At 45.6% G+C, this 22639-nt stretch overlaps 1 protein-coding gene across 6 annotated transcripts in view; it reads right to left on the bottom strand.

The window, feature by feature from the left end:
* DNAH1 (dynein axonemal heavy chain 1) overlaps nt 1–22639 on the bottom strand; it is an 813109-nt gene that overhangs the window by 44125 nt on the left and 746345 nt on the right. For all 6 annotated transcript variants that reach the window (XM_033926650.1, XM_033926656.1, XM_033926654.1 and 3 more), the window contains 3 exons: nt 13831–14001; nt 11623–11753; nt 114–258 (listed from right to left, as the gene is read on the bottom strand). In XM_033926650.1, coding sequence (XP_033782541.1) covers nt 114–258; nt 11623–11753; nt 13831–14001 — 447 coding nt within the window. The remainder of the gene's footprint in view (nt 1–113; nt 259–11622; nt 11754–13830; nt 14002–22639) is intronic.

Below are 22639 nucleotides of genomic sequence, written 5' to 3'. Positions count from 1 at the left end.
TGGATACTTTTACATGTCCTATTAACACAAAGGTTCCACAATTAACGGCACAGAGAGGAAAGGATTTCAAGAAGAATGTGGCTGGAATAGGCATTTTAAAAGCAAGGAGTTACCTTTGATTTCCATAGCTCTGGGACTGCATTGTTGTACAGGCTGTTGGACATAAGCTCCAACTCGGAAGACATCACCACTAAACCCTTGATAGCCTTCATCAGGTCCTGCACTGTCTGGGCGATCACTTCCAGTAAACGATTATATCTGAAGTAGAGAGAGCCCAAAGGAGGAAAACTGTAACGATATCAGACCGATTAACATCAATGGCTTGTTAAAGCAGAAAACGTCTGAAATTGAGCTTCTGGAGGCCATCGCTGTAACGATGAGGATCGGCAATTCGCTAAAAAATAGATATATATTCTTAGAAGATACTGTTTGTAGTGGTGATAAAGTTCTGAAGATTGATAACAAAATGAGTGGAAGAAAGCAATTCCCAGCCTGTTGTAGCCAATCGATGCCAATGATATTGATAACAATGTGACTTATTTCTCAGTCCTCTAGCTAGCAGTACAAGGTTAAAGGCCAGAAAGTGGGAATTGGAGCACAGATGTGAATATCATACTGATATGTTAATATATAGGTGATTAAGATATAGAACCAAGAACACTGCATGATCGAATAATCTCCTAAGCGATTTAAAGAGAAAACATAACACTCAGTGATGAGGATCAGAGTATCTCCCAAACATGGCAGAGTTTATTGCTCCAAATCCATCATTTGACTCTGTAGAATCTCCCAGTTCTGTTGAACTCTCTTCGTGATCTTTAGAGGCTCAATTGTTCTTGCTTGTTGATTTCTATGGCTAGAATGTGATGCTGGAAGCTCGAAAGTTGTTAAATCTCTACGCTAAGAGTTGCTCTGATCGGCAGGAAAGTAGGTCTTCTGCTTGTACAGACCTCCTTCCCCTCAGACTGAGCTTTCAGCGGATCTTGAACTGGAACTAACCTGACAGACAGTACACAAAAGCAGCCAAGTGAAGAACCTTGACAGGCAGAAAGAACAACCAGGATTCACCAGATAGGAATCAGAAAAGCAGAAATCCAGTGCCAAAGATGTAGGTAATGACCAAGCTCTGGCCAGTTACAGACTACAAGACTGGAAATATATTAAAAATATATCCCAAACAGGAACTAAATGGGCCATCAGGAGGAAATCTGGATCAAAGAGCTACGAGGACTAATAGCTAGTTATGGAAAAAGAATGGCTAGTCCCATGTTAGCTCCAGCTGGTGGGGGGTGGGGGGGGAGGCTGGGAGCAGAATCTGTCTATCAGGACCTTACTGTAGGAATCTCATTAAGAACTGGGATGCATTGAGGTCATTGGCATCAATCCTCAAATCTTTCCTCAGGCCCATAACCCTTCCAGTGGACCAGATATTGAGTTAAATTATGAGACATCCAGTTTTGAAGTTTCCAGTTCCATATTAGTATTCATATTTCTATTTCTAATTTGTGATCCATTGTTCTATATTTAATGAAGATTTGTCTTGTTTTGTACATGAAAAATTAAATGTAAAATTGGTGGTTAGGGAAACTGGGAAAGGGGAAAGTAGAAGAGGGGGCCCCTCCTTAATTTCTGCACTGGGCCAAAGTATGTACTGGCCCTGCTCATACCTACCGATCCCCCCCCCCTCCACACGCCCTCTTGGCATCCATTTTTGGGAAAGAGTTTTACAGCGTTATGAGAGACCGAATCCCATTTTTCTCTTTAAAAAGATTGAGTACTGAAGCGGGATCAAAAGGTGACGAAGCGAGACCAAGAAATAAATAAATGTATTACTTAACAATAATTTTCTTCAATGTGAGCAAAAAATAAGAATATGTCATCAATTTGAAAGAAAATGCTATGATTGAGTGGTGAGGTTTTTGGGAGGTTAGTCCTCCTTTTTTACATCCAGGTCTCTGAGCATAAACCTTCCTTATTTAAAGTTTAATTTGAGTACTATGACTATATAGTTTACCATTTTAGGAAGAGATTTATTTGTTGTTGTTGCATCCACACACACACCTGGCAGGAAGATCCCCGATTCCTTTCTACCTCCCTCTCATCTCCCTACCACTCCTCCCGACCTGCCGTCAAAAGATAGCCTCCCTCCCGCCGAGTCCAAGTCCTGATTCCTTTCTCCCTCCGTAATGCCCACCGACACCGCCCCTCTACATATACCCCCGATATCCTCACACTCTTGACATCCCCCCCACACGTCCTGTAAGCACTCACCCAGCACCGGCGCTTCTCCTCCTCCCTGGCGTTTCATGGCAAACACAGAATCTCACCACGGCACACAGTTTGCAAACCGCTGCTCTAGATGCAGAGGCAGCAACTCTACCACTAGGCCACGCCTCACCTCATGAGACTATTGAGGACTGGTTGAGAGAGGGAGAATATGGGCACTATAGATGGGCCAGGGTAGACTGTGGTATAAATGGGTTGGGAGTAGGATGGTAAATTGTGGCAATGAGTTGGTGTTAGGGAAGAAGAGAGGCTGGTGAGACTTGCAGTGCTACATGTAGCATTTTTTTTAATCCAGTCATCCCTAGGTGTGCACCACCTGCTGTGCTTTAATTTCCTGTATAATGACTTGGTAATTTGGGCGAGTTGAGAACCCCCAATCGTTTTGAAAAGATGGCTCCTGTAGTACGTCCACTTAAACATAAAAACTTAACTGTAAAGATTGAATAAGCTGAGCCAGAGCTGCCGAGTTATTCCGTTTCAGGAAGGAGATTTTTGACAAGTCCTAGTTTTAGGGTCATGTTGAAAAACAAGACTGGTAGAGCAGAAGCAAGATTCCATAGATGAGCTAAGATACTATGAGGGATGCAGAGAGTGATGTGGCCCTTTTGAACCTGGACGTAGCAGCCTATTAAAATTGGACGGATGTGTGGTGGAATGGGCAAGCGTGACAAATAAAATAGCCATTATATTTTCCTCCCATTGCTCTGGATTTACTAGTTAGGGTTTGATTTTATAAGACAAGGACCAGAGGAGGGCAGAGGAGAAGGTCCAGACGAGGGCAGAAAATCAATGGGATATAGCGCTGCCGGGGTACAAGCTCTATAGGAGGGACAGGACCCTCAAAAAGGGGGGAGGCATAGCACTATATATAAAGGAATCTATCCACTCGGTCGGAATGGATATGGCAACGAAGGCAGAGGGGCTGGAATCGCTGTGGGTCAAATTACCGGGAAACAAGGGTGCGGGCATAAAACTGGGGCTGTACTATCGACCACCTGGTACGCCAGAGGGAGTCGGACACGACTTGGAAGCGGAATTGAGACAGGAGTGCAGGACTGGAAGTGTAACAGTGATGGGGGACTTCAACTACCCAGGGATAGACTGGAGTACGGGTCACTCCAACTGCACTAGGGAGACAGGATTTGTAGAAGCTGTGAAGGACTGCTTCATGGAGCAACTAGTCAAAGAACCGACGCGAGGGGGTACTACTCTTGACCTCATCCTAAACGGATTAGGGGGGCCTGCAAGAGGGGTAGAAGTGGGAGGACCACTAGGCAACAGTGATCACAACACGATCAGATTCACATTAGAAAGAGGGACACCCATAGTTAGGAGGACCGCAACAACTGTGCTGAACTTCAAGAAAGGGAACTACGTTGCTATGAGGGAAATGGTGGGGAGGAAGCTCAGAAACATCTTTAGGATGGAGACTGTGGGAAGCGCCTGGACCCTATTCAGGGACACCCTGCAGGAAGCACAGAGAATGTACATCCCCAATTTCAGGAAAGGCTGCAAGAACAAGCGATCAAAGGACCCGGTTTGGATGTCAATAGAAGTAAAGAGGGCGATAAAGGACAAAAAAGTATCTTTCCGGAGATGGAAAAAGGACCCAACAGAGGAAAATCACCAGGAGCACAGGAAATGCCAAAAGGAATGCCACCGGGAGGTTAGAAAAGCAAAAGAGAAATACGAAGAGGGGCTGGCCAAGGAGGCAAAAAACTTCAAGGCATTCTTCAGTTACGTTAAGGGGAAGCGACCAGCGAGAGAGGAGGTAGGGCCGTTGGACGATGGGGACAAGAAGGGAATGATTAAGGATGATAAAGAGGTAGCTGAGAGGTTGAACACGTTCTTCTCGTCGGTTTTCACGAGAGAAGACACATCTAACATACCGGATTCAGAGGAGCTCATAAGTGGGGAACAGGCTGAAAAATTGGAACACATAGAGGTAAGTAAGGAGGATGTCCTCAAACAGATAGACAGGTTAAAATGCGGCAAATCGCCAGGCCCGGACGGGATCCACCCAAGGGTTCTGAAGGAACTAAAACAAGAAATAGCGGGCACAATCCAGCATGTTTGCAACCTATCCTTGAAAACTGGTGAGGTACCAGAGGACTGGAAACTGGCGAATGTCACACCTATCTTCAAGAAGGGATCGAGGGGTGACTCCGGAAACTACAGGCCGGTGTGCCTGACTTCAATTATAGGGAAGATGGTGGAAGCTATGATCAAGGATGGTATTTGCGAGAACATCGAGAGAAATGGCCTACTGAGAACAAGCCAGCACGGATTCTGTAAGGGAAGGTCATGCTTAACGAACCTTTTGTACTTCTTTGAGGGAATAAGCAGTCGGGTGGACAATGGGGAACCCATAGACATCATTTACCTCGATTTTCAAAAGGCTTTCGACAAGGTGCCACATGAAAGGCTGCTTAGGAAGCTGTGGAACCACGGGGTGGGAGGGGATGTGCACAGATGGATCGAGCACTGGTTGTCGGGTAGACTGCAGAGGGTCGGAGTAAAGGGACAATACTCTGACTGGCGGGGAGTCACGAGGGGTGTGCCACAGGGATCGGTGCTGGGGCCATTACTCTTCAACATATTTATCAATGACCTGGAAAAGGAGGCAAAGTGCGAGGTTATAAAATTTGCAGACGATACCAAACTGTGCGGCAGAGTTAGATCCAGGGAGGAGTGTGAGGACCTGCAAAGGGACCTGGACAAGCTGGAAGACTGGGCAAACAAATGGCAAATGCGCTTTAACGTGGAAAAATGCAAGGTCATGCATATAGGGAAAAAGAACCCGTTGTTCAACTACAAATTGGGGGGGAGATTGCTGGGAGACAGCAGTCTAGAGAGAGACTTGGGTGTGCTGGTGGATGCATCAATGAAGCCATCTGCGCAGTGCGCAGCAGCCTCGAAAAAAGCCAACAGGATGCTGGGCATCATAAAGAGGGGCATAACAACCAGGACGCGGGAAGTCATCATGCCATTGTATCGAGCGATGGTGCGTCCGCATCTGGAATACTGCGTTCAATATTGGTCGCCGTACCTCAAGAAGGACATGGCGGTACTTGAGAGAGTCCAAAGGAGAGCAACGAAACTGGTAAGAGGGCTGGAACACTGCCCATACGCCGAGAGGTTGGATAGGCTGGGGCTCTTCTCTCTGGAAAAAAGAAGGCTCAGGGGAGATACGATAGAGACCTTCAAGATCATGAGGGGCATAGAGAGGGTGGATAGGGACAGATTCTTCAGGCTGAAAGGGAAAACAGGTACGAGGGGGCATTCGGAGAAACTGAAGGGAGATAGGTTCAAAACAAAGGCAAGGAAGTTTTTTTTCACCCAAAGGTTCGTGGACACCTGGAATGCGCTACCGGAGGAAGTGATCAGGCAGAGTACGGTACAGGGATTCAAACAGGGATTGGACGGATTCCTGAGGGATAAAGGGATCGTGGGATACTGAGAGAGGTGCTGGGATGTAACAAAGGTATAGAAAGCTAACCAGGAAATAAGTATAGAAACCCAACTAGGTCGTGCATGTGCAAGACCGGAGGGTTAGGACTTCGATGGGAAGATAGGACTCAATGGGAAACCAAGGTGGCCCCTTCTAGTGATTCAGACAGGTCGTGACCTGTTCGGGCCGCCGCGGGAGCGGACTGCTGGGCAGGATGGACCCAGCAGTGGCAATTCTTAGGTTCTTAAAGACTATAGTCTGGATATCAATAAACTGAAGTATCTACAGTAACTACAACAAACAGAACAAGGGTGAGACTATTACATCACAGAGGTATGTGCAAGGGGGAGAGGGAGAGACCTAGGACCAAGGTCAGGGGAGGAGTGGGATTGAAGGTGGGGAAGGAATGGTCAGGGATTAAAGGCCTGAACTAGTTTCATAGGGAGGCCTGGGATTTGGGAAGGAGCGGGATTAGTCTGAGGGTAAAAACATGGGGTCTGGGTGGGCATTGTGGTTGGAAGGAGGACTGGGGATGGACTTAGAATAAGAGCGAAGGGAGCAGATTGGACAAGATGGGGATTGGGGAGGGCTGGACACAGTTCTGGACGACGAGAGACTGAGGGATCCACACCAGCATGGATTTACAAAGGGGAGATCCTGCCAATCCAACTTGATCAGCTTCTTCGACGGGGAAACAAAAGACTGGATAAAGGAGAGTCCCTAGATGTGTTGTATCTGGACTTCAGCAAGGCTTTTGACAGCATCCCACACCGTAGACCAGGGGTGCCCACATATATATATTTATATATATATATATATATATATATATATATATATATATATATATATACACACACACACACACCGAGTGTACTTTGTATTTATGTTCAAATATTTTTTTATTATACAGCCGGCCTGACCCCCTCCTGAAGGTCTGCACATTCCCCCTCAAAGGTTGACTCCCTCTCTGAAGGCCTGCACTACCCCTTGAAGGACTGCACTCCCCCCCCCCCCCCCCGAAGGCCTACCCTCCCCACATCCATTTACCTAATTCCAGCAGGGAGCAGTCTGCAGAGAGGATCGCTGGTACTTTAGCGATCCTTGCAGGTTGCCATAGGCCTCAGGAGCTGTCTTCCCTCTGCCCCAAGCCTGTCTCTGACTTAGAGGAGGGGCAGGACCACGGCAGAGGGAAGACAGCTCCTGAGGCCTATGGCAACCTGTAAGAATTGCTAAAGTATCACCTGCCACTGGCCGTCTCCCATTCGTCCCCTTTGGAGATCCCCACAGGAATAAGGAAGTTAAATTAATAGAATACTTAGGCACAGAAAAACAAAGAAATACTTCCAAGAACTGCCCCATAAGAACTGCCTGTCACAATGCTCATTAGTGGAACTGAATAAAAGACAAGTACAATGGATTTAGAAGGGGGACGATCCGCCTGGGTGCTCGGCTTGGAGGGGTGCACAGCCGGCCAGGTCCGGGTCATCCTGCCTTTCTTTTCCCCCGGTCAGCGCTCGGGGCTTGCGCCTGCCTGGTCCCGCGCCAACGCTCGAATGGTGCCGTCAACTCCCGCGAGTCTCACGATAACCAACAGCACCATTTGGGCGGCGGGTGCGAGCCCCGTGCGCAGACCGGTGGAAAGGAAGGGCAGGAAGACCCGGACGGCTGTGCATCCCTCCAAGCCGTGCACCCGGGGCGGGGGAGGACCGCCCCACCTCGGTACGCCACTGATTGGGAGGCCGATTTTGGCGTTTTTAAAAGCATTAGGCCTCGCTCTTACCTCAATCATTACAGACGCTTCTATTTCTTGTGATGCGCTGAGCTCCATCCCCCACCGACCTTCACCCCGCCCTTCCAGCACTCTGATTGGCCAGCGTTCTTTAAGAGGCGGGCCAGTCAGGAGGGGAAAAAAAGAAGGGAAGAAGGGAACCTGCTGTGCAATCGACTGGGGTCGCCTGAGCGAACGACCTGTCGATCGCGATCGACGCATTGGGCACCCCTGACGTAGACTTTTGAACAAGATGAGTTCATTGGGGCTAGGAGAAATATTAACTGCTGGGTTAAAGACTGGCTCAGTGGTAGACATCAGAGGGTGGTGGTAAACGGTACTCCCTCTGAAAAGTCGGAAGTGCACAGTGGAGTACCGCAGGGCTCGGTCCTGGGCCCAATCCTATTTAATATCTTCATACAAGATCTGCCTCAGAGACTTCGGGGTAAAACTGCATTATTTGCCGATGATGCTAAATTGTGCAACATAGTGGGCGGAGATACCATGACAGAGACAGAGGACATACTTTTTCTGGAACACTGGTCTACTCTTTGGCAGCTGAATTTCAATGCCAAAAAGTGTAAGGTTATGCACTTTGGTGGCAGAAACCCATGCAGAACCTAGACTCTGAATGGTGAGACCTTAACCAGAACTGTGGCAGAACGAGACCTGGGAGTAATCATTAGTGAAGATATGAAGGCAGCCAATCGGGTGGAGAAAGCCTCATCTAAAGCTAGACATCCGGAGAAGCTTTGTCAGCCGAAAGCCCGAGGTGGTGATGCCGCTGTACAGGTCATAGGTGAGACCACATCTGGAGTACTGTGTACAGTTTTGGAGGCCACACTATTGGAAGGATATGCTAAGAATGGAATCGGTTCAACGATTGGCCACCGAGATGGTCTCAGGGCTCAAGGATGTCCCTTATGAAGAATGACTAGGTAAGTTGCACCTTTACTCTCTCGAAGAACGCAGAGAGAGGGGTGACATGATAGAGACGTTCAAATACGTTACTGGCCGCATTGAGGTGGAAGAAGATATCTTCTTCCTTACAGGCCCTACGGCGACAAAGGGGCATCCGCTGAAAATCAGGGGCGGGAGATTCCATGGTGACACTAGGAAGTACTTCTTCACCGAAAGGGTGGTCGACCGTTGGAATGATCTTCCACTTCAGGTAGTTGAGGCCAGTAACGTGACTGACTTTAAGATCAAATGGGATCAACACGTGGGCTCACTTCAAAGAGGAACTTAGAGGGGAGGGTTATTTGAGTGGGCAGACTTGTTGGGCCGTAGGCCCTTTTCTGCCGTCGTATTCTATGTTTCTATGTTCTATGACAGGGTAGGGGCTGGGGATGGAGTGGTTGAGGAGATGAGGGAGAGACCTCCTCTGGCTGGCTCCTTCCTCCCAGCCGCACTTCTGTTGGCACAGCCGCAAGCGGTGGCTTCTGCACACAGTCCGCTGGTCTTCAAAGCCACCATCGAAGGCTTCTGCATGTGGCCCGCTAACACAAAATCCTTCCCTCTGATGCAGATGTCAGAGGGAAGGCTTTTGGATCAGTGGACCATGTGCAGGAGCCACCGATCGCGGCTTTGCCAACAGAAGTGTGGCCGGTAGGAGGGAGCCGGCTAGAGGTAAACACAGTAAGCACAAATTTGGGATGGGATGGGATGGGGGGAAATGATGAGGGGCATGTTGGGACCGGAAGGGAAGAAGAGGGACTGCGTTGGCATAGGAAGGGAGAAGCAGGGTTGTGTTGGAACACGGAAGGAAGGGAGGGAGCACAAATTTTGGACAAAGGATGGGAGGGAGCATGAACATGGAACACAGATTGGAATGAAGGAGGGGAGCGTGAACCTGAGACATAGGATGGAGGAAGTGAGGGAAAGGGATGCTGAGGTGGGAAGGGAATAGAAAGAGAGAATTGCTGGGCATGGGTGTCCGAGTGAAAGGGAAAGACATGGTGCACGTAGGGAGGGAGAAAGAAATTTTGGACATGGTGGTGAGAGATGCGTAAGGTACAGATGCATGGGGAAAAGAGATGAGAGGGAGAAATGTTGGATGAGGGAACAGTGGGACTGATGAAAACCAAGTGTAAACCTCCTGTCCTCAAAATAAAGTATTGTAGTTGTAGTTTAAATAGAAAACTACAACTACAATACTTTATTTTGAGGACTTTCTTTAATGTTTTTATAAACTGTGTACTGTACTTGATCTGAGTTACATACAAATTCAACTTAAGAACGTTTTTTAAAAAATGGAACTCGTTCTTAACCTGGGGGACTGCCTGTAAGTCAGTAACATGTTATGCTAGTATTCTGTAACGACAGCCGGATACCTAGGGTTAATGTATTTTTCTACGGAGAAACCCTCGGCCCTGCCCTGTCTACCTTCAGCCCCGCTGCCACAAAGCCTTGTCTTACCAATCTCTATTGATCAAATCCCATTAGAAACCTCCTCAGCAGTAAAAATCCTACCAATTCTCATCGATAGCAATCTTATCTATCTTTCTCAAATTAGTGCTCTCATCAAAAACTGTTTCTAAAAGTTAAGGATGATAAGATCTTTAGCTCCTCTCCTTGACCTTAAATCTCTCCAGATCTTAATTCATTCTCTCATAATATCTAAAATAGACTTCTGTAATTCATTATATAAAGGTTTATACCAAAAGGACATTAGACGCCTTCAACTTGTACAAAAACACAGCAATAAAAATTATCACTAACTCAAAAAAATCTGATTACGTTACTCCTCTGTTGAAGAATGCTCACTGGCTTCCCATTTATAAAATCGCCCTCCTTACTTTTAAGACCCGACAGCATTTATTCACAGACTTCTTATTCCATATGATCCCCATGGAATCTTAAGATCCTCATCACAATTTACCCTTAATGTTCTCTCTCTGAAAGTAATCGGCACTCATTGCTCATACGTTTTTTCTGTGATAGCAACCTTTATTTGGAACATTTAAGAGTAGAACAAAATTTGGTTAAGTATAAGCGCAGCTTAAAATTCTTCCTTTTAAGGATGCATATGATGTATCCTATATAATCTTAATACATCCTTATTTTTTATCAATTTTAAAACTCTTCCCAATCCTTTCCTCTGTTTTTTTTATTTTAAGAATTGCAATTTTTCCCACTCTTCCCTTTGGTTCTATTCCTTCTCCCACCCCCTTACTATATCTGTTCCTGTATTATTTATTTTTGATTTTAATTGTACTTTGAAATGTAATGTAAAGTGTTTTATCAAATTTTTAATAAACTATAAACTTTTCTGACCTCCAGGCTGTATCTGGAGGGTCTCCAAGCATGTGCGGATGCGTGTGACGTCATCCGCACAATGCTCGGTGACTCTCCAGACACAGCAAGGAAGTCGGTTTCCAAAACTTGGACAAACTAACAGGTTTTGGAAAGTTCGTCCGGGCTCCCAGACGGTCCTCTACAAAGAGGACATAGGGTCTTGGGTTTTCCTGGTCGTCTGGTAACCCTATGGGCACCCAGATGTCGTTATAGAACATACTCCTCTTGCCTAACTAAAGATACCTTTCATGGCTTGACGGCTACTGTATATTAATTCCTGCTTTAGATTTGGAGGATAGTAACTGTTAAGACATCATAAAACATGAACCGTAAACCATCTCAGGAGCTGGCATTAACTGCACTGCAGATATTACAGATGCACTTAACATGTAGTAAGTGTAGTGCCTTTGCATTTACTTGTTTCGGAAGATGATGGCCTTTGCAATAGCTAGTAAGTAATTTGGGCAATTAATGCATGGCAACTGTAAAACCTTAATAAGGTTTCCACAAATGATGCTGACAATGCTTGCTGTTGGTAGCCAGGTGAAAAGGAACTACTCTTCCCCCCCCCTCTCCTCCCCCAGAGTTGCATGACAAGAAAGCTCTTGAATACCAAACTGAAATAGTAAAATGATAGCAGAGAAGAAATAAGTTTTTCTAATAGTGACTGCTGGAAACTGGGAGTATTAACACAGATAGATGCTTATTATTATTTAGAATGTGTTGGAAGTTTAGGAAAAGAAGTATCAGGAGAAGGGAGAATGTATCTTTGCCTCTTTCACCAATAGTCCTCGTATTTCATTTGCATAGCAATTGTTACCTGATGACCTCCTGCACCAAAACTGTGTTCATCGATTCCTCATACAAGACAGGATACTTTGACATCACTTCCTTTACATTAATGGGCTCTGGAAGTTCCTTAAGTATAAGCCCAGCAACCTCCTCCACAATCTGCAAAAAGAAAGAAATGAATAGAAAGTTCTGTGAAATAAGTAGTAACATCTTGTGACTAGCATAAGATATGTATCGATATGCCTTAGAAATGCAAAGGAAATACAGTGCAGGCAGTACCCGGTTAAATAAACTTAAAACTTAAGAATGAGTTGAATTTGTAGGTAACTTGGATCCTGTATATTACAAAGTCTATAAAAACATTAAAGAATACCTAAGGGAGGGGAAAAAAACTTACACAAATTCAAAGGGGCTTTGAAAAGTTTCTTTTAAAGATGCCTTTGAGCTATAATCCAGTTTGCGCCGGATTTGCACCTTAAACACCATTTATTTCCCCCTCCTTTTGTTTTTACCCTTTTTATGTATACTTTTTTTTTTTTTATTGTAGTTCAACATTCTCCCATCTTGTTTACCAGTCGTTGCTATGTTAGTCCTTAAAAGATTACAGGTTTTTACTATACATCACCTAGAAATTATAATAGGCAATTGATCAAAATTTTTATAAACTTCATAAACTTAAAAGTAGAAACATTAAAGAAACAGTCCTCAGCGTAAAGTACTGTAATTTAAATAGAAAGAAAAGATAGGAGGTTTACACTTTCGTTCTTCATCCGTTCCACTCTTCCCTCTCTACCATCACATCCAACATCCCTAGCACGTAGAAATTTAGAGAGAGAGGACACCTAAACAATTGGCACTGACTAGAATGGTGCTTAGCCTGATTCTACATGATGAGAGAGAGAGAGAGAGAACCTACACAGTGTAAGATATACAATTTGGGGTAACTGCTTAGTGCGCAGATAATGTAGGAGCTGTTACTGCTTACAAAATAGGTGACATAAGTGCTCCCACGGTAAATTTTAAAAATGGCAACGTGTTAATGGTAACATTAGTGCATGGCCATTAATGAAATAAGTAGAAAATCAGGGGCTTTATAGCCATAACAACAGTGGCCTTAGCGTGTGGGAAATGACATGTTACTGTAGCAAAGTAAAAGGACCCCTTAATCAATAGTATCCACAAAGCTAAAAGAACCACCAAGAACACATCTGAAGCTACGCTGGTTGCTATCAAATGGGCCTATAGATTTTTATTGCCCTTGGTTTACTGAATTTGATTTCTGTGGAGACCAGAGTACAATCAAATGAGTTTTCCTTACAGAAAGGAATTTTAGTTTAGCCCGGGTTTTGCTTTATATTCCTTCAAGAGGTGTCTGTCTGACCATTTTAATCCTCTAGTAGGGTTTAATTTATTGCTTTCGAGTGCTGAGGTTTTACCTCAGCTTTATTTTATATGATATATTTATTACATTTAAAATGTTTTACATTACAATCTAAATAAAAAGATATAGGGGCATAGTTATCAACATGAGCTACCATCAAGACAAGTTATTTTATTATTAACTCATAGAAACATAGAAAGATGACGGCAGAAAAGGGCTACAGCCCATCAAGTCTGCCCACTCTACTGACCCACCCCATTAAGTCTGAGTGCATATGACTTAGTTCCTTAGCTCGACCTTCGTAGGGATCCCACGTGGATGTCCCATTTATTCTTAAAGTCGAGCACGCTGGTGGCCTTGATCACCTGCACCGGAAGTTTGTTCCAATGATCCGCCACCCTTTCTGTGAAGAAGTACTTCCTGGTGTCACTACTAAATTTCCCTCCTCTAAGTTTAAGCGGGTGCCCCCTTGTGACCGAGGGTCCCTTGGGAACGAATATGTCGTCTTCCAGCTCTACACGACCTGTGACGTATTTTATGCAATGAAACCTAGTTACTAATAACTGGGTTTAACAGTAAAATAACCTGTCTCAACAGCCCACATTGGTAGCTCCCCCTCCCCCCTTAAACTAAATTGCAACCACATATACTTTCATTATCAGTCAATGCTATGAGATCTCCCCCACAGACACCCTGCACTTTGCAGGTCAACAAAGAGGACCGTATCTCATCTTTGGGCTCCTATCGGGTACCTGTGGGCTTAATGGACTTTTAGTTTAACTCGGTATGGCACTTCTTAGGTTTTTATGATTGTGAACCATTCAGGAAAAACCAACTCAATTTCCTCGTACAGACCTCCTCTCTTCCTTTGCCACCACTGCTGGAAGATTTGGGCTGCAGATCAATGATGGCGTTAAATAAATTGAAGATTTCATTCTGAGCAAATGTGATGTTGGCGTTGTCATGCAGGCCAAAAATTTCTGGGATGTCATTAATTGGAAGACTTTTTATATACTCCAGGTAGCCCTGCAAGGAAAATAATGCACAGAATCAGGGAAAGAATTTGAGAAACAAAAATAAAAAGCAAACTGGGAAACATGGCGAGAAAGAAGGAAAATATGGAGAAATGAAAGATTATTAGATGGCTTGTGTAATGAGCAGGTTAAATTATTATTTATTATCATCATTTTATAGTATGTCTGGGTATAGACATAGTACTTTACATAGTAAAAATCTGAGCTGCATAGAAGTCTGTTGCTATTTCAAAACCTGTAGGACAGGAGCTGCACACTTTATCGAATAAAAGTGTATCTCTTTTGAGGGGGAGGGGCACTATTGAGCATTATAGACGATGGCTGCCTAATCCTTGAGCTTCTGATAATTCTGTGAACTCATCTCAATATGCCAAGCAGAAGCTAAACAACCATCATCTCCAGCTTCTAAAAAGCCCAAGTATGATCTCTCTCCTAAATGTGGCTTAACGGAAGTTCATACTGATGAAATCACTCTGCCAATGCCTCATGAATGAAATCCTTTCTACAGCATTAAAGGAATCTTACAAGATAACCGCAATTTGCTTATTGAACTAAAAGAAGAAATAAATAAAAGCAAACCTGTTTAATAAAAACAGACTCGTAGAGACACGCTGACTCAGAAATGCACAGCTAACACCAGCAAAATCTCTTCGCCGCTCTACAAGATGCAAGAAATTGGCACCTTTAAAAAAGAATTAGAAGATCTTCACAATCGATCCAGAGAGGGAGCTGAGGGATTGAACTCCATTAAATATCTGGAAAGCACAGTTACTTACCGTAACAGGTGTTATCCAGGGACAGCAGGCAGATATTCTTGACTGATGGGTGACGGCACCGACGGAGCCCCGGTACGGACAATTTTAGAGTGATTGCACTCTAAGAACTTGGAAAGTTCTGGTAGGCCGCACCGCGCACGCGCGAGTGCCCTCCCGCCCGACAGAGGCGCGCGGTCCCCAGTTATGATAAGCCAGCTAAGAAGCCAACCCGGGGAGGTGGGAGGGACGCAAGAATATCTGCCTGCTGTCCCTGGATAACACCTGTTACGGTAAGTAACTGTGCTTTATCCCAGGACAAGCAGGCAGCATATTCTTGACTGATGGGTGACCTCCAAGCTAACAAAAAGAGGGATGGAGGGAAGGTTGGCCATTAGGAAAACAAATTTTGCAAAACAGATTGGCCGAAGTGTCCATCCCGTCTGGAAAAAGCATCCAGACAATAATGAGATGTAAAAGTATGAACTGAGGACCAAGTAGCAGCCTTGCAGATTTCCTCAATAGGAGTAGAACGGAGGAAAGCTACAGATGCTGCCATAGCTCGGACTCTATGGGCAGTGACAGAACCTTCCAGTGTCAGTCCGGTCTGAGCATAACAGAATGAAATGCACGCTGCTAGCCAATTAGACAACGTACGTTTAGAAACAGGACGACCCAATTTATTTGGATCAAATGACAGGAAGAGCTGGGGAGCTGATCTGTGGGGCTTAGTACGCTCTAAATAGTAAGCTAGAGCCCTCTTACAGTCCAAAGTATGTAGAGCCTGTTCTCCAGAATGCGAGTGAGGTTTCGGAAAGAAGACAGGCAGAACAATGGATTGGTTGAGATGAAAATCAGAGACCACCTTAGGGAGAAACTTTGGATGTGTACGCAGAACCACCTTGTCATGATGATGAAAGATTGTAAAAGGTAGATCCGCAACTAGTGCATGTAGCTCACTGACCCTCCTGGCAGAGGTAAGAGCAATAAGGAAAAGTACCTTCCAAGTGAGGAACTTGAAAGAAACTGTAGCCAAGGGTTCAAATGGAGGCTTCATTAAAGCGGATAGAACTACATTGAGATCCCAGATAACAGGAGGGGCTTTAAGAGGTGGTTTCACATTAAAAAGACCCCGCATAAACCTGGACACCAAGGGATGAGCTGAGAGGATTTTTCCATGGACTGGCTCATGAAAAGCCACAATAGCACTGAGGTGGACTCTGATTGAAGTGGATTTGAGACCAGAGTCTGACAACGAAAGAAGATAGTCCAACAAGGTCTCCACTGCAAGGGAAGTGGGATCATGATGATGAAGAAGACACCAGGAAGAAAAATGTGTCCACTTCTGATGGTAACATTGCAGAGTGGCCGGCTTCCTGGAGGCATTCAGAATTGAACGAACAGGCTGAGACAAAAGGGAATCACTTGAAGTCAGCCCGAGAGATACCAAGCTGTCAGGTGCAGAGACTGGAGGTTGGGATGTAGAAGGGTTTCCTGATGTTGTGTAAGCAGAGAAGGATACAGTGGCAGAAGAAAAGGTTCTCTGGAACTGAGTTGAAGTAGAAGGGAGAACCAATGTTGCCTGGGCCACCTAGGAGCTATCAGAATCATGGTGGCTCTTTCCCTCTTGAGCTTGAATAAGGTCCTCAACATAAGAGGGAGAGGAGGGAAAGCATACAGGAACAGATTTGACCAATCTAGGAGAAACGCATCCGCTGCCAGGCGGTGAGGCGAGTAGAGTCTGGAGCAGAAAAGGGGCAGCTGGTGATTGTGAGGAGCTGCAAAGAGGTCTATCTGAGGAGTGCCCCATTGAACGAAGATGGACTGAAGAGTTACAGGATCGAGTGTCCACTCGTGAGGTTGGAGAATTCTGCTGAGTTTGTCTGCTAAGGAATTCTTTTCTCCCTGAATGTAAATCGCTTTCAGAAATAGATGATGATCTATGGCCCAAGTCCAGATTTTCTGGGCTTCTTGGCACAAGAGGCGAGAACCCGTTCCACCTTGCTTGTTGATGTACATTGCCACCTGATTGTCTGTGCACAGGAGCAGAACTTGAGGAAAGAGAAGATGTTGGAAAGCCTTGAGGGCATAAAACATCGCTCTGAGTTCCAGGAAATTGATATGATGCTTCTTCTCCTGGGCTGTCCACAGGCCTTGAGTTTGGAACTCGTTCAAATGAGCTCCCCAAGCATACGGGGAGGCATCGGTTGTGATGACCAGTTGATGAGGAGGTAGATGGAACAGAAGACCTCTGGATAGATTTGAGGATACCAACCACCATTGTAGAGACTGACGAAGAGATGATGTCACAGATATGTGACGTGAGCAAGGATCCGTCGCTTGGGACCACTGGGTAGCAAGGGTCCATTGAGGTGTGCACAGGTGAAGACGTGCCAGAGGGGTGACATGTACTGTTGAAGCCATGTGTCCCAATAGTATCATCATTTGTTTGGCAGAGATGGAACTTTGAGGAAGAACCTCTTGACACAAAACTTGAAGAGTGTGGAGCCGGTTGGACGGCAGGAATGCTCTCATGAGGATCGTGTCCAGCACCGCTCCAATGAATTGAAGTCTCTGAGTGGGGATGAGATGAGATTTGGGAAAATTGACCTCGAACCCCAGAATCTGTAAGAACAAGATGGTTTGATTGGTGGCCAGTAGCACTGTTTGAGGAGAATTGGCCTTTATCAACCAATCGTCCAGGTAAGGGAAAACTTGCAGATGATGTGAACGAAGGAAAGCAGCCACCACAATTAGACATTTGGTGAACACTCTTGGAGATGAAGCAAGTCCGAAGGGGAGAACTTTGTATTGGTAATGACAGTGATTGATCATGAAGCGGAGATACTGTCTGGAGGCTAGATGAATGGGAATATGAGTGTAAGCCTCCTTGAGGTCGAGGGAGCATAGCCATTCGCCCTGATTGAGAAGAGGATAAAGAGTTGCTAAAGAAAGCATCTTGAATTTCTCCTTGACCAAGCATTTGTTGAGATCTCGAAGATCTAAGATGGGCCTGAGATCTCCTGTTTTCTTTGGAACTAGAAAGTAACGGGAGTAAAATCCCTGACCTTTCTGGTCTAGAGGAACTTCTTCTATGGCGTTTAGAAGAAGGAGGGATTGAACCTCTTGTATCAGGAGAGAGGATTGATGAGTGTTCAAAGCAGACTCTTTTGGTAGACTTTGATCGGGATAAGTCTGGAAGTTGAGAGAGTAGCCGTGGCGGATGATGTTTAGGACCCATTGGTCGGATGTAATGATCTCCCACCAACTGAGATAATGGGTCAGGCGCCCTCCTATCGGTTGGGGGAGATGGGCAGATGGTATGATATTGGCTATGCTCAGGAGAAACACGTCAAAAGGGTTGAGTAGACTTTTGAGGTGGCGGAGGTTTCTGTTGCTGCTGCGCCTGCCTCTGAGGTTGACGTTGTTGTTGTTGTCGTCTAGGCTGTTGAGTAGCCTGAGGTAAGGGACGAGCAGCATAGCGGCGTTGGTAGGCCGATTGTTGTCGGAAAGGCCTAGTAGGGGGAGTCTTCTTTTTATTCTTTAGGAGAGTATCCCAACGTGTCTCATGCGCCGATAGCTTCTGTGTGGTGGAATCCATGGAATCACCAAACAGCTCATCCCCTAAGCAAGGTGCATTTGCTAGACGGTCTTGGTGGTTTACCTCCAACTCTGAGACCCTGAGCCATGCCAACCTGCGCATAGCCACTGACATAGCCGTGGCTCTAGAAGTCAATTCAAAGGTGTCATAAATTGACCTTACTAGGAACTTCCTCAACTGGAGAAGAGAGGAGGTACAAGTGTTAAAAGCAGATTTTTTGCGATCAGGCAGATATTTCTCAAAGGTAGAAATTGTTTGGATTAAATGCTTCAAATAAAATGAGAAATGAAAAGTATAATTTCCTGATCTGTTGGCAAGCATGGCATTTTGATATAGCCGCTTGCCAAATTTGTCCATTGATTTCCCTTCTCTGCCAGGAGGGACTGAGGCATACACATTAGCTCCCGCTGATTTCTTTAAAGTGGACTCCACTAAAAGAGACTCATGTGGGAGTTGGGGTTTATCAAACCCAGGAATAGGTATCACCCTGTATAAAGAGTCCAGTTTTCGAGGGGCTCCAGGGACAGTCAGGGGAGTTTCAAGATTTTTATAAAACGTTTCTCTCAATATATCATGGAGAGGAAGTTTAAGAAATTCCCTTGGAGGCTGGTCAAAGTCCAATGCATCAAGAAATGCCTTAGATTTCTTTGACTCAGCCTCCAAGGGAATAGACAAAGATTCACACATTTCCTTTAGAAAAGAAGGAAAAGATGCGGAATCTGGATGAGAAGAGGGATTGGTAACAAGGCGTTCCTCCTCATCAGAAGAGCATTCACCTTCAGATAGAAAGGGCTCTTCAGAATCACCCCACAAATCAGGATTCCTAACCTGAGAGCCATGGTGTCGAGACTCTGGTGTGGAGGGTTCCTGGTGTCGGGTTTTATGTGTGGACTTACCCGACCTCATGGATACGGTACCAGGCGATGTAACCTGTTGTGCTGGTACCGAGGTTTGTACCGCCTGGTGGTGAGATTTAGGCTCTGGAGCTAAAACCGGCATCGAGGTCGATGAGGTGGTAAGACCCGGTACCGATAAAGTGGATGCCGATAAAAGAGGGCGTTCCACTATCGGCACCGGTGGCTCCGACCGTACCGGAACTGGAAGGTTCTGGGGCAAAAAGGCAGCAAACTACAGACCAGTAAGTCTAACATCGATAGTATGCAAACTAATGGAAACTCTGATAAAACACCAATTGGATAAGATCCTAGATGAGGAGAATCTACGGGATCCCCGTCAACATGGATTTACAAAAGGGAGATCGTGCCAATCCAACTTGATCAGCTTCTTTGACTGGGTGACGGGGAAGCTAGATATTGGGGAGTCCCTGGACATCGTGTACCTGGACTTTAGCAAAGCATTTGATAGCGTACCACACCGCAGGTTGCTGAACAAGATGAGTTCTATAGGATTAGGTGACACATTGACGAAATGGGTTGGGAACTGGCTTGGAGGTAGGCTTCAAAGGGTGGTGGTGAACGGCACACCCTCTAAAATGACGGAGGTGATCAGTGGAGTGCCACAGGGCTCGGTCTTGGGCCCAATCCTATTCAACATCTTTATAAGGGACTTGGCAGAAGGGCTTAGGGGTAAAATAACATTATTCGCCGATGACGCCAAACTAAGTAATGTAGTGGGCAAATGCACAATAGATGATGTTTCAATGCCCGACAACATGATGCACGACCTACTCCTACTGGAGCGCTGGTCTAGGTCCTGGCAACTCAGCTTCAATGCCAAAAAATGCAAAGTTATGCACCTAGGCAGTCAAAATCCATGCAAGACTTACACCCTAAATGGCGAGATCCTTACAAGAACTGAAGCAGAACGTGACCTAGGGGTGATCGTCAGTGAGGACATGAAGGCTGCCAATCAAGTGGAGCAAGCTTCATCCAAAGCAAGACAAGTCATGGGTTGCATACGCAGAGGCTTCGTCAGCCGAAAGCCGGAAGTCATTATGCCATTGTATAGATCCATGGTGAGGCCCCACCTGGAATACTGTGTGCAATTCTGGAGACCGCATTATCGTAAGCATGTGCTGAGACTGGAGTCGGTTCAGAGAATGGCCACTCGGATGGTCTCAGGACTCAAGGATCTCCCATACGAGGAACGGTTAAACAAATTGCAGCTATACTCACTCGAGGAGCGCAGAGAGAGGGGGGACATGATCGAGACGTTCAAGTATCTCTCGGGCCGCATAGAGACGGAGGAAGATATCTTCCTCTTCAAGGGTCCCACGACAACAAGAGGGCATCCGTGGAAAATTAGGGGAGGGAAACTACGAGCTGACACCAGGAAATTCTTTTTCACAGAAAGGGTGGTTGATCGCTGGAATAGTCTTCCACTACATGTGATCGAGGCCAGCAGCGTGCCTGATTTTAAGGCCAGATGGGATCGTCACGTGGGATCTATTCACAGGGCAAAAGAAGAGGAGGGATCTATTCACAGGGCAATGGTAGGGGAGGGACATTAGGGTGGGCAGACTGGATGGGCCTTGGCCCTTATCTGCCGTCTATTTCTATGTTTCTATGTTTCTATGTTTCTAGCTGTTGGAGTTGCTCTCTCAGCTGTACCTGCAGAACGGCGGCAATGCGCTCGTCCAGTGAAGGCACCGGTACCGCCTTTTTCTTCTGCGGTACCTTGGGTGCCGCTCGACACTCCGATGAAGAACCCGATGTCGAGGGGCTAACTTCAATTGGAGCGGAGCGCTTCCGTGGGCGCCTCGAGGTCGGCAGGATTGGACTCACTGCAGTAGAGACCGGAGGACGCTCCAGCGGGGAAGGCTTCTTAGCCGGCTTACCTGCTGGTTGCGACGCCGGCGCAGTATCGCGCGGTGTCGATGAAGTCGGTGCCGATTGAGATGCAATCGATGTCGGTGCCGGTACATTGGAATCGGACATCTCGGCACCGAATAGCAACTGCTGCTGGATTTGGCGGTTCTTAAGTGTTCGTTTTTTCAAAGTTGCACAGTGGGTGCAAGTGGACGCTTGATGGTCGGGACCAAGACACTGCAGACACCAGTTATGTGGGTCTGTCAGTGAGATTGGCCTAGCGCACCGCTGGCACTTTTTAAACCCGGGCTGAGGGGGCATGAAAGTAAAGACAGCCTCTGCCAAATCGAAAGCCGAGGCTTCGATTGTGGCAACAGGCCCCGCCGGGGCGAAACGAAAAAAGAGAGAAAAAACAACTAAGTTTTTTTTTTTTTGAAAAAGGAAAAGAATAAAGAAATAAAGAAACCTTTATTAAAACAAAGGTTTACGCGAGCGGGAAGATCGAAAAAATATTTCTTCAACAGCCGTTGAGGAAACGCGTCTTCTTAGCTCCGCGGAAACTAAGAAACTGGGGACCGCGCGCCTCTGTCGGGCGGCAGGGCACTCGCGCGTGCGCGGTGCGGCCTACCAGAACTTTCCAAGTTCTTAGAGTGCAATCACTCTAAAATTGTCCGTACCGGGGCTCCGTCGGTGCCGTCACCCATCAGTCAAGAATATGCTGCCTGCTTGTCCTGGGATAAAACTTATTACCTTCTGTAACTAGATCTCCAGTTTGATCCACCATTCGAAATAGAGAGAGCCCACAGCTAACCCCTCCAGGAAAACCGCCAACACCACCCACACCCATTTGTTCTTTGAATCTTACGATATATCCTCAGACCTTCGCAATACTACAGAAATCCAAAATAATAAAATCTCCACTATACCACGATGGCATGAAAATCCTCATCTTCCCGGATCTCAATAAATCTACAGTGCAATAAAGGAAGCAATTTCTTGCTAAGAGAGACTGAAATCTCTCGGGACACAGTATGGCCTAATGTACCATGCAATTATGAAAATCACAATTCACAATACAACTTGTTCTTTCGATGATCTTTTGACTTTATTACTGATAAACAAGGTTGGTCATTACCTTTAAATGCTTATCATTTATATACCATTTACCAATATTACTTCTACCAAGAGTCCTAGTCAATCACTTTGATGTAATCGCTATATGATATAAGAATGTTACTCTTCAATTTGATGGTCATTTCATTGTAAGATTTGTTTTTAAAAGTTAAAATGCAATCTGCAAAGTTATAGTCAGTAATATTTCTGTCAATCTCTCATCACCCATGCATAATACATTAATTCAACATCAAGCGTCACTCCTCTTCCCTTGGTGTCTATTTTATTGAGCCAAAATACAAAACAGAGGTGTAACATGCGCATGTAAGCAGTACAAAGCCCAAGTTTTAGCAAATTAAACAAATATCCCCCATATCCCATCCCCAGAGCCCCAAT

The sequence above is a fragment of the Geotrypetes seraphini genome, chromosome 17, assembly GCF_902459505.1.
Source record: "Geotrypetes seraphini chromosome 17, aGeoSer1.1, whole genome shotgun sequence".
Taxonomy (NCBI): Eukaryota; Metazoa; Chordata; class Amphibia; order Gymnophiona; family Dermophiidae; genus Geotrypetes; species Geotrypetes seraphini.
Note: the sequence above shows the minus strand (reverse complement) of the source record. Positions and strands in the feature narration are given on the sequence as shown.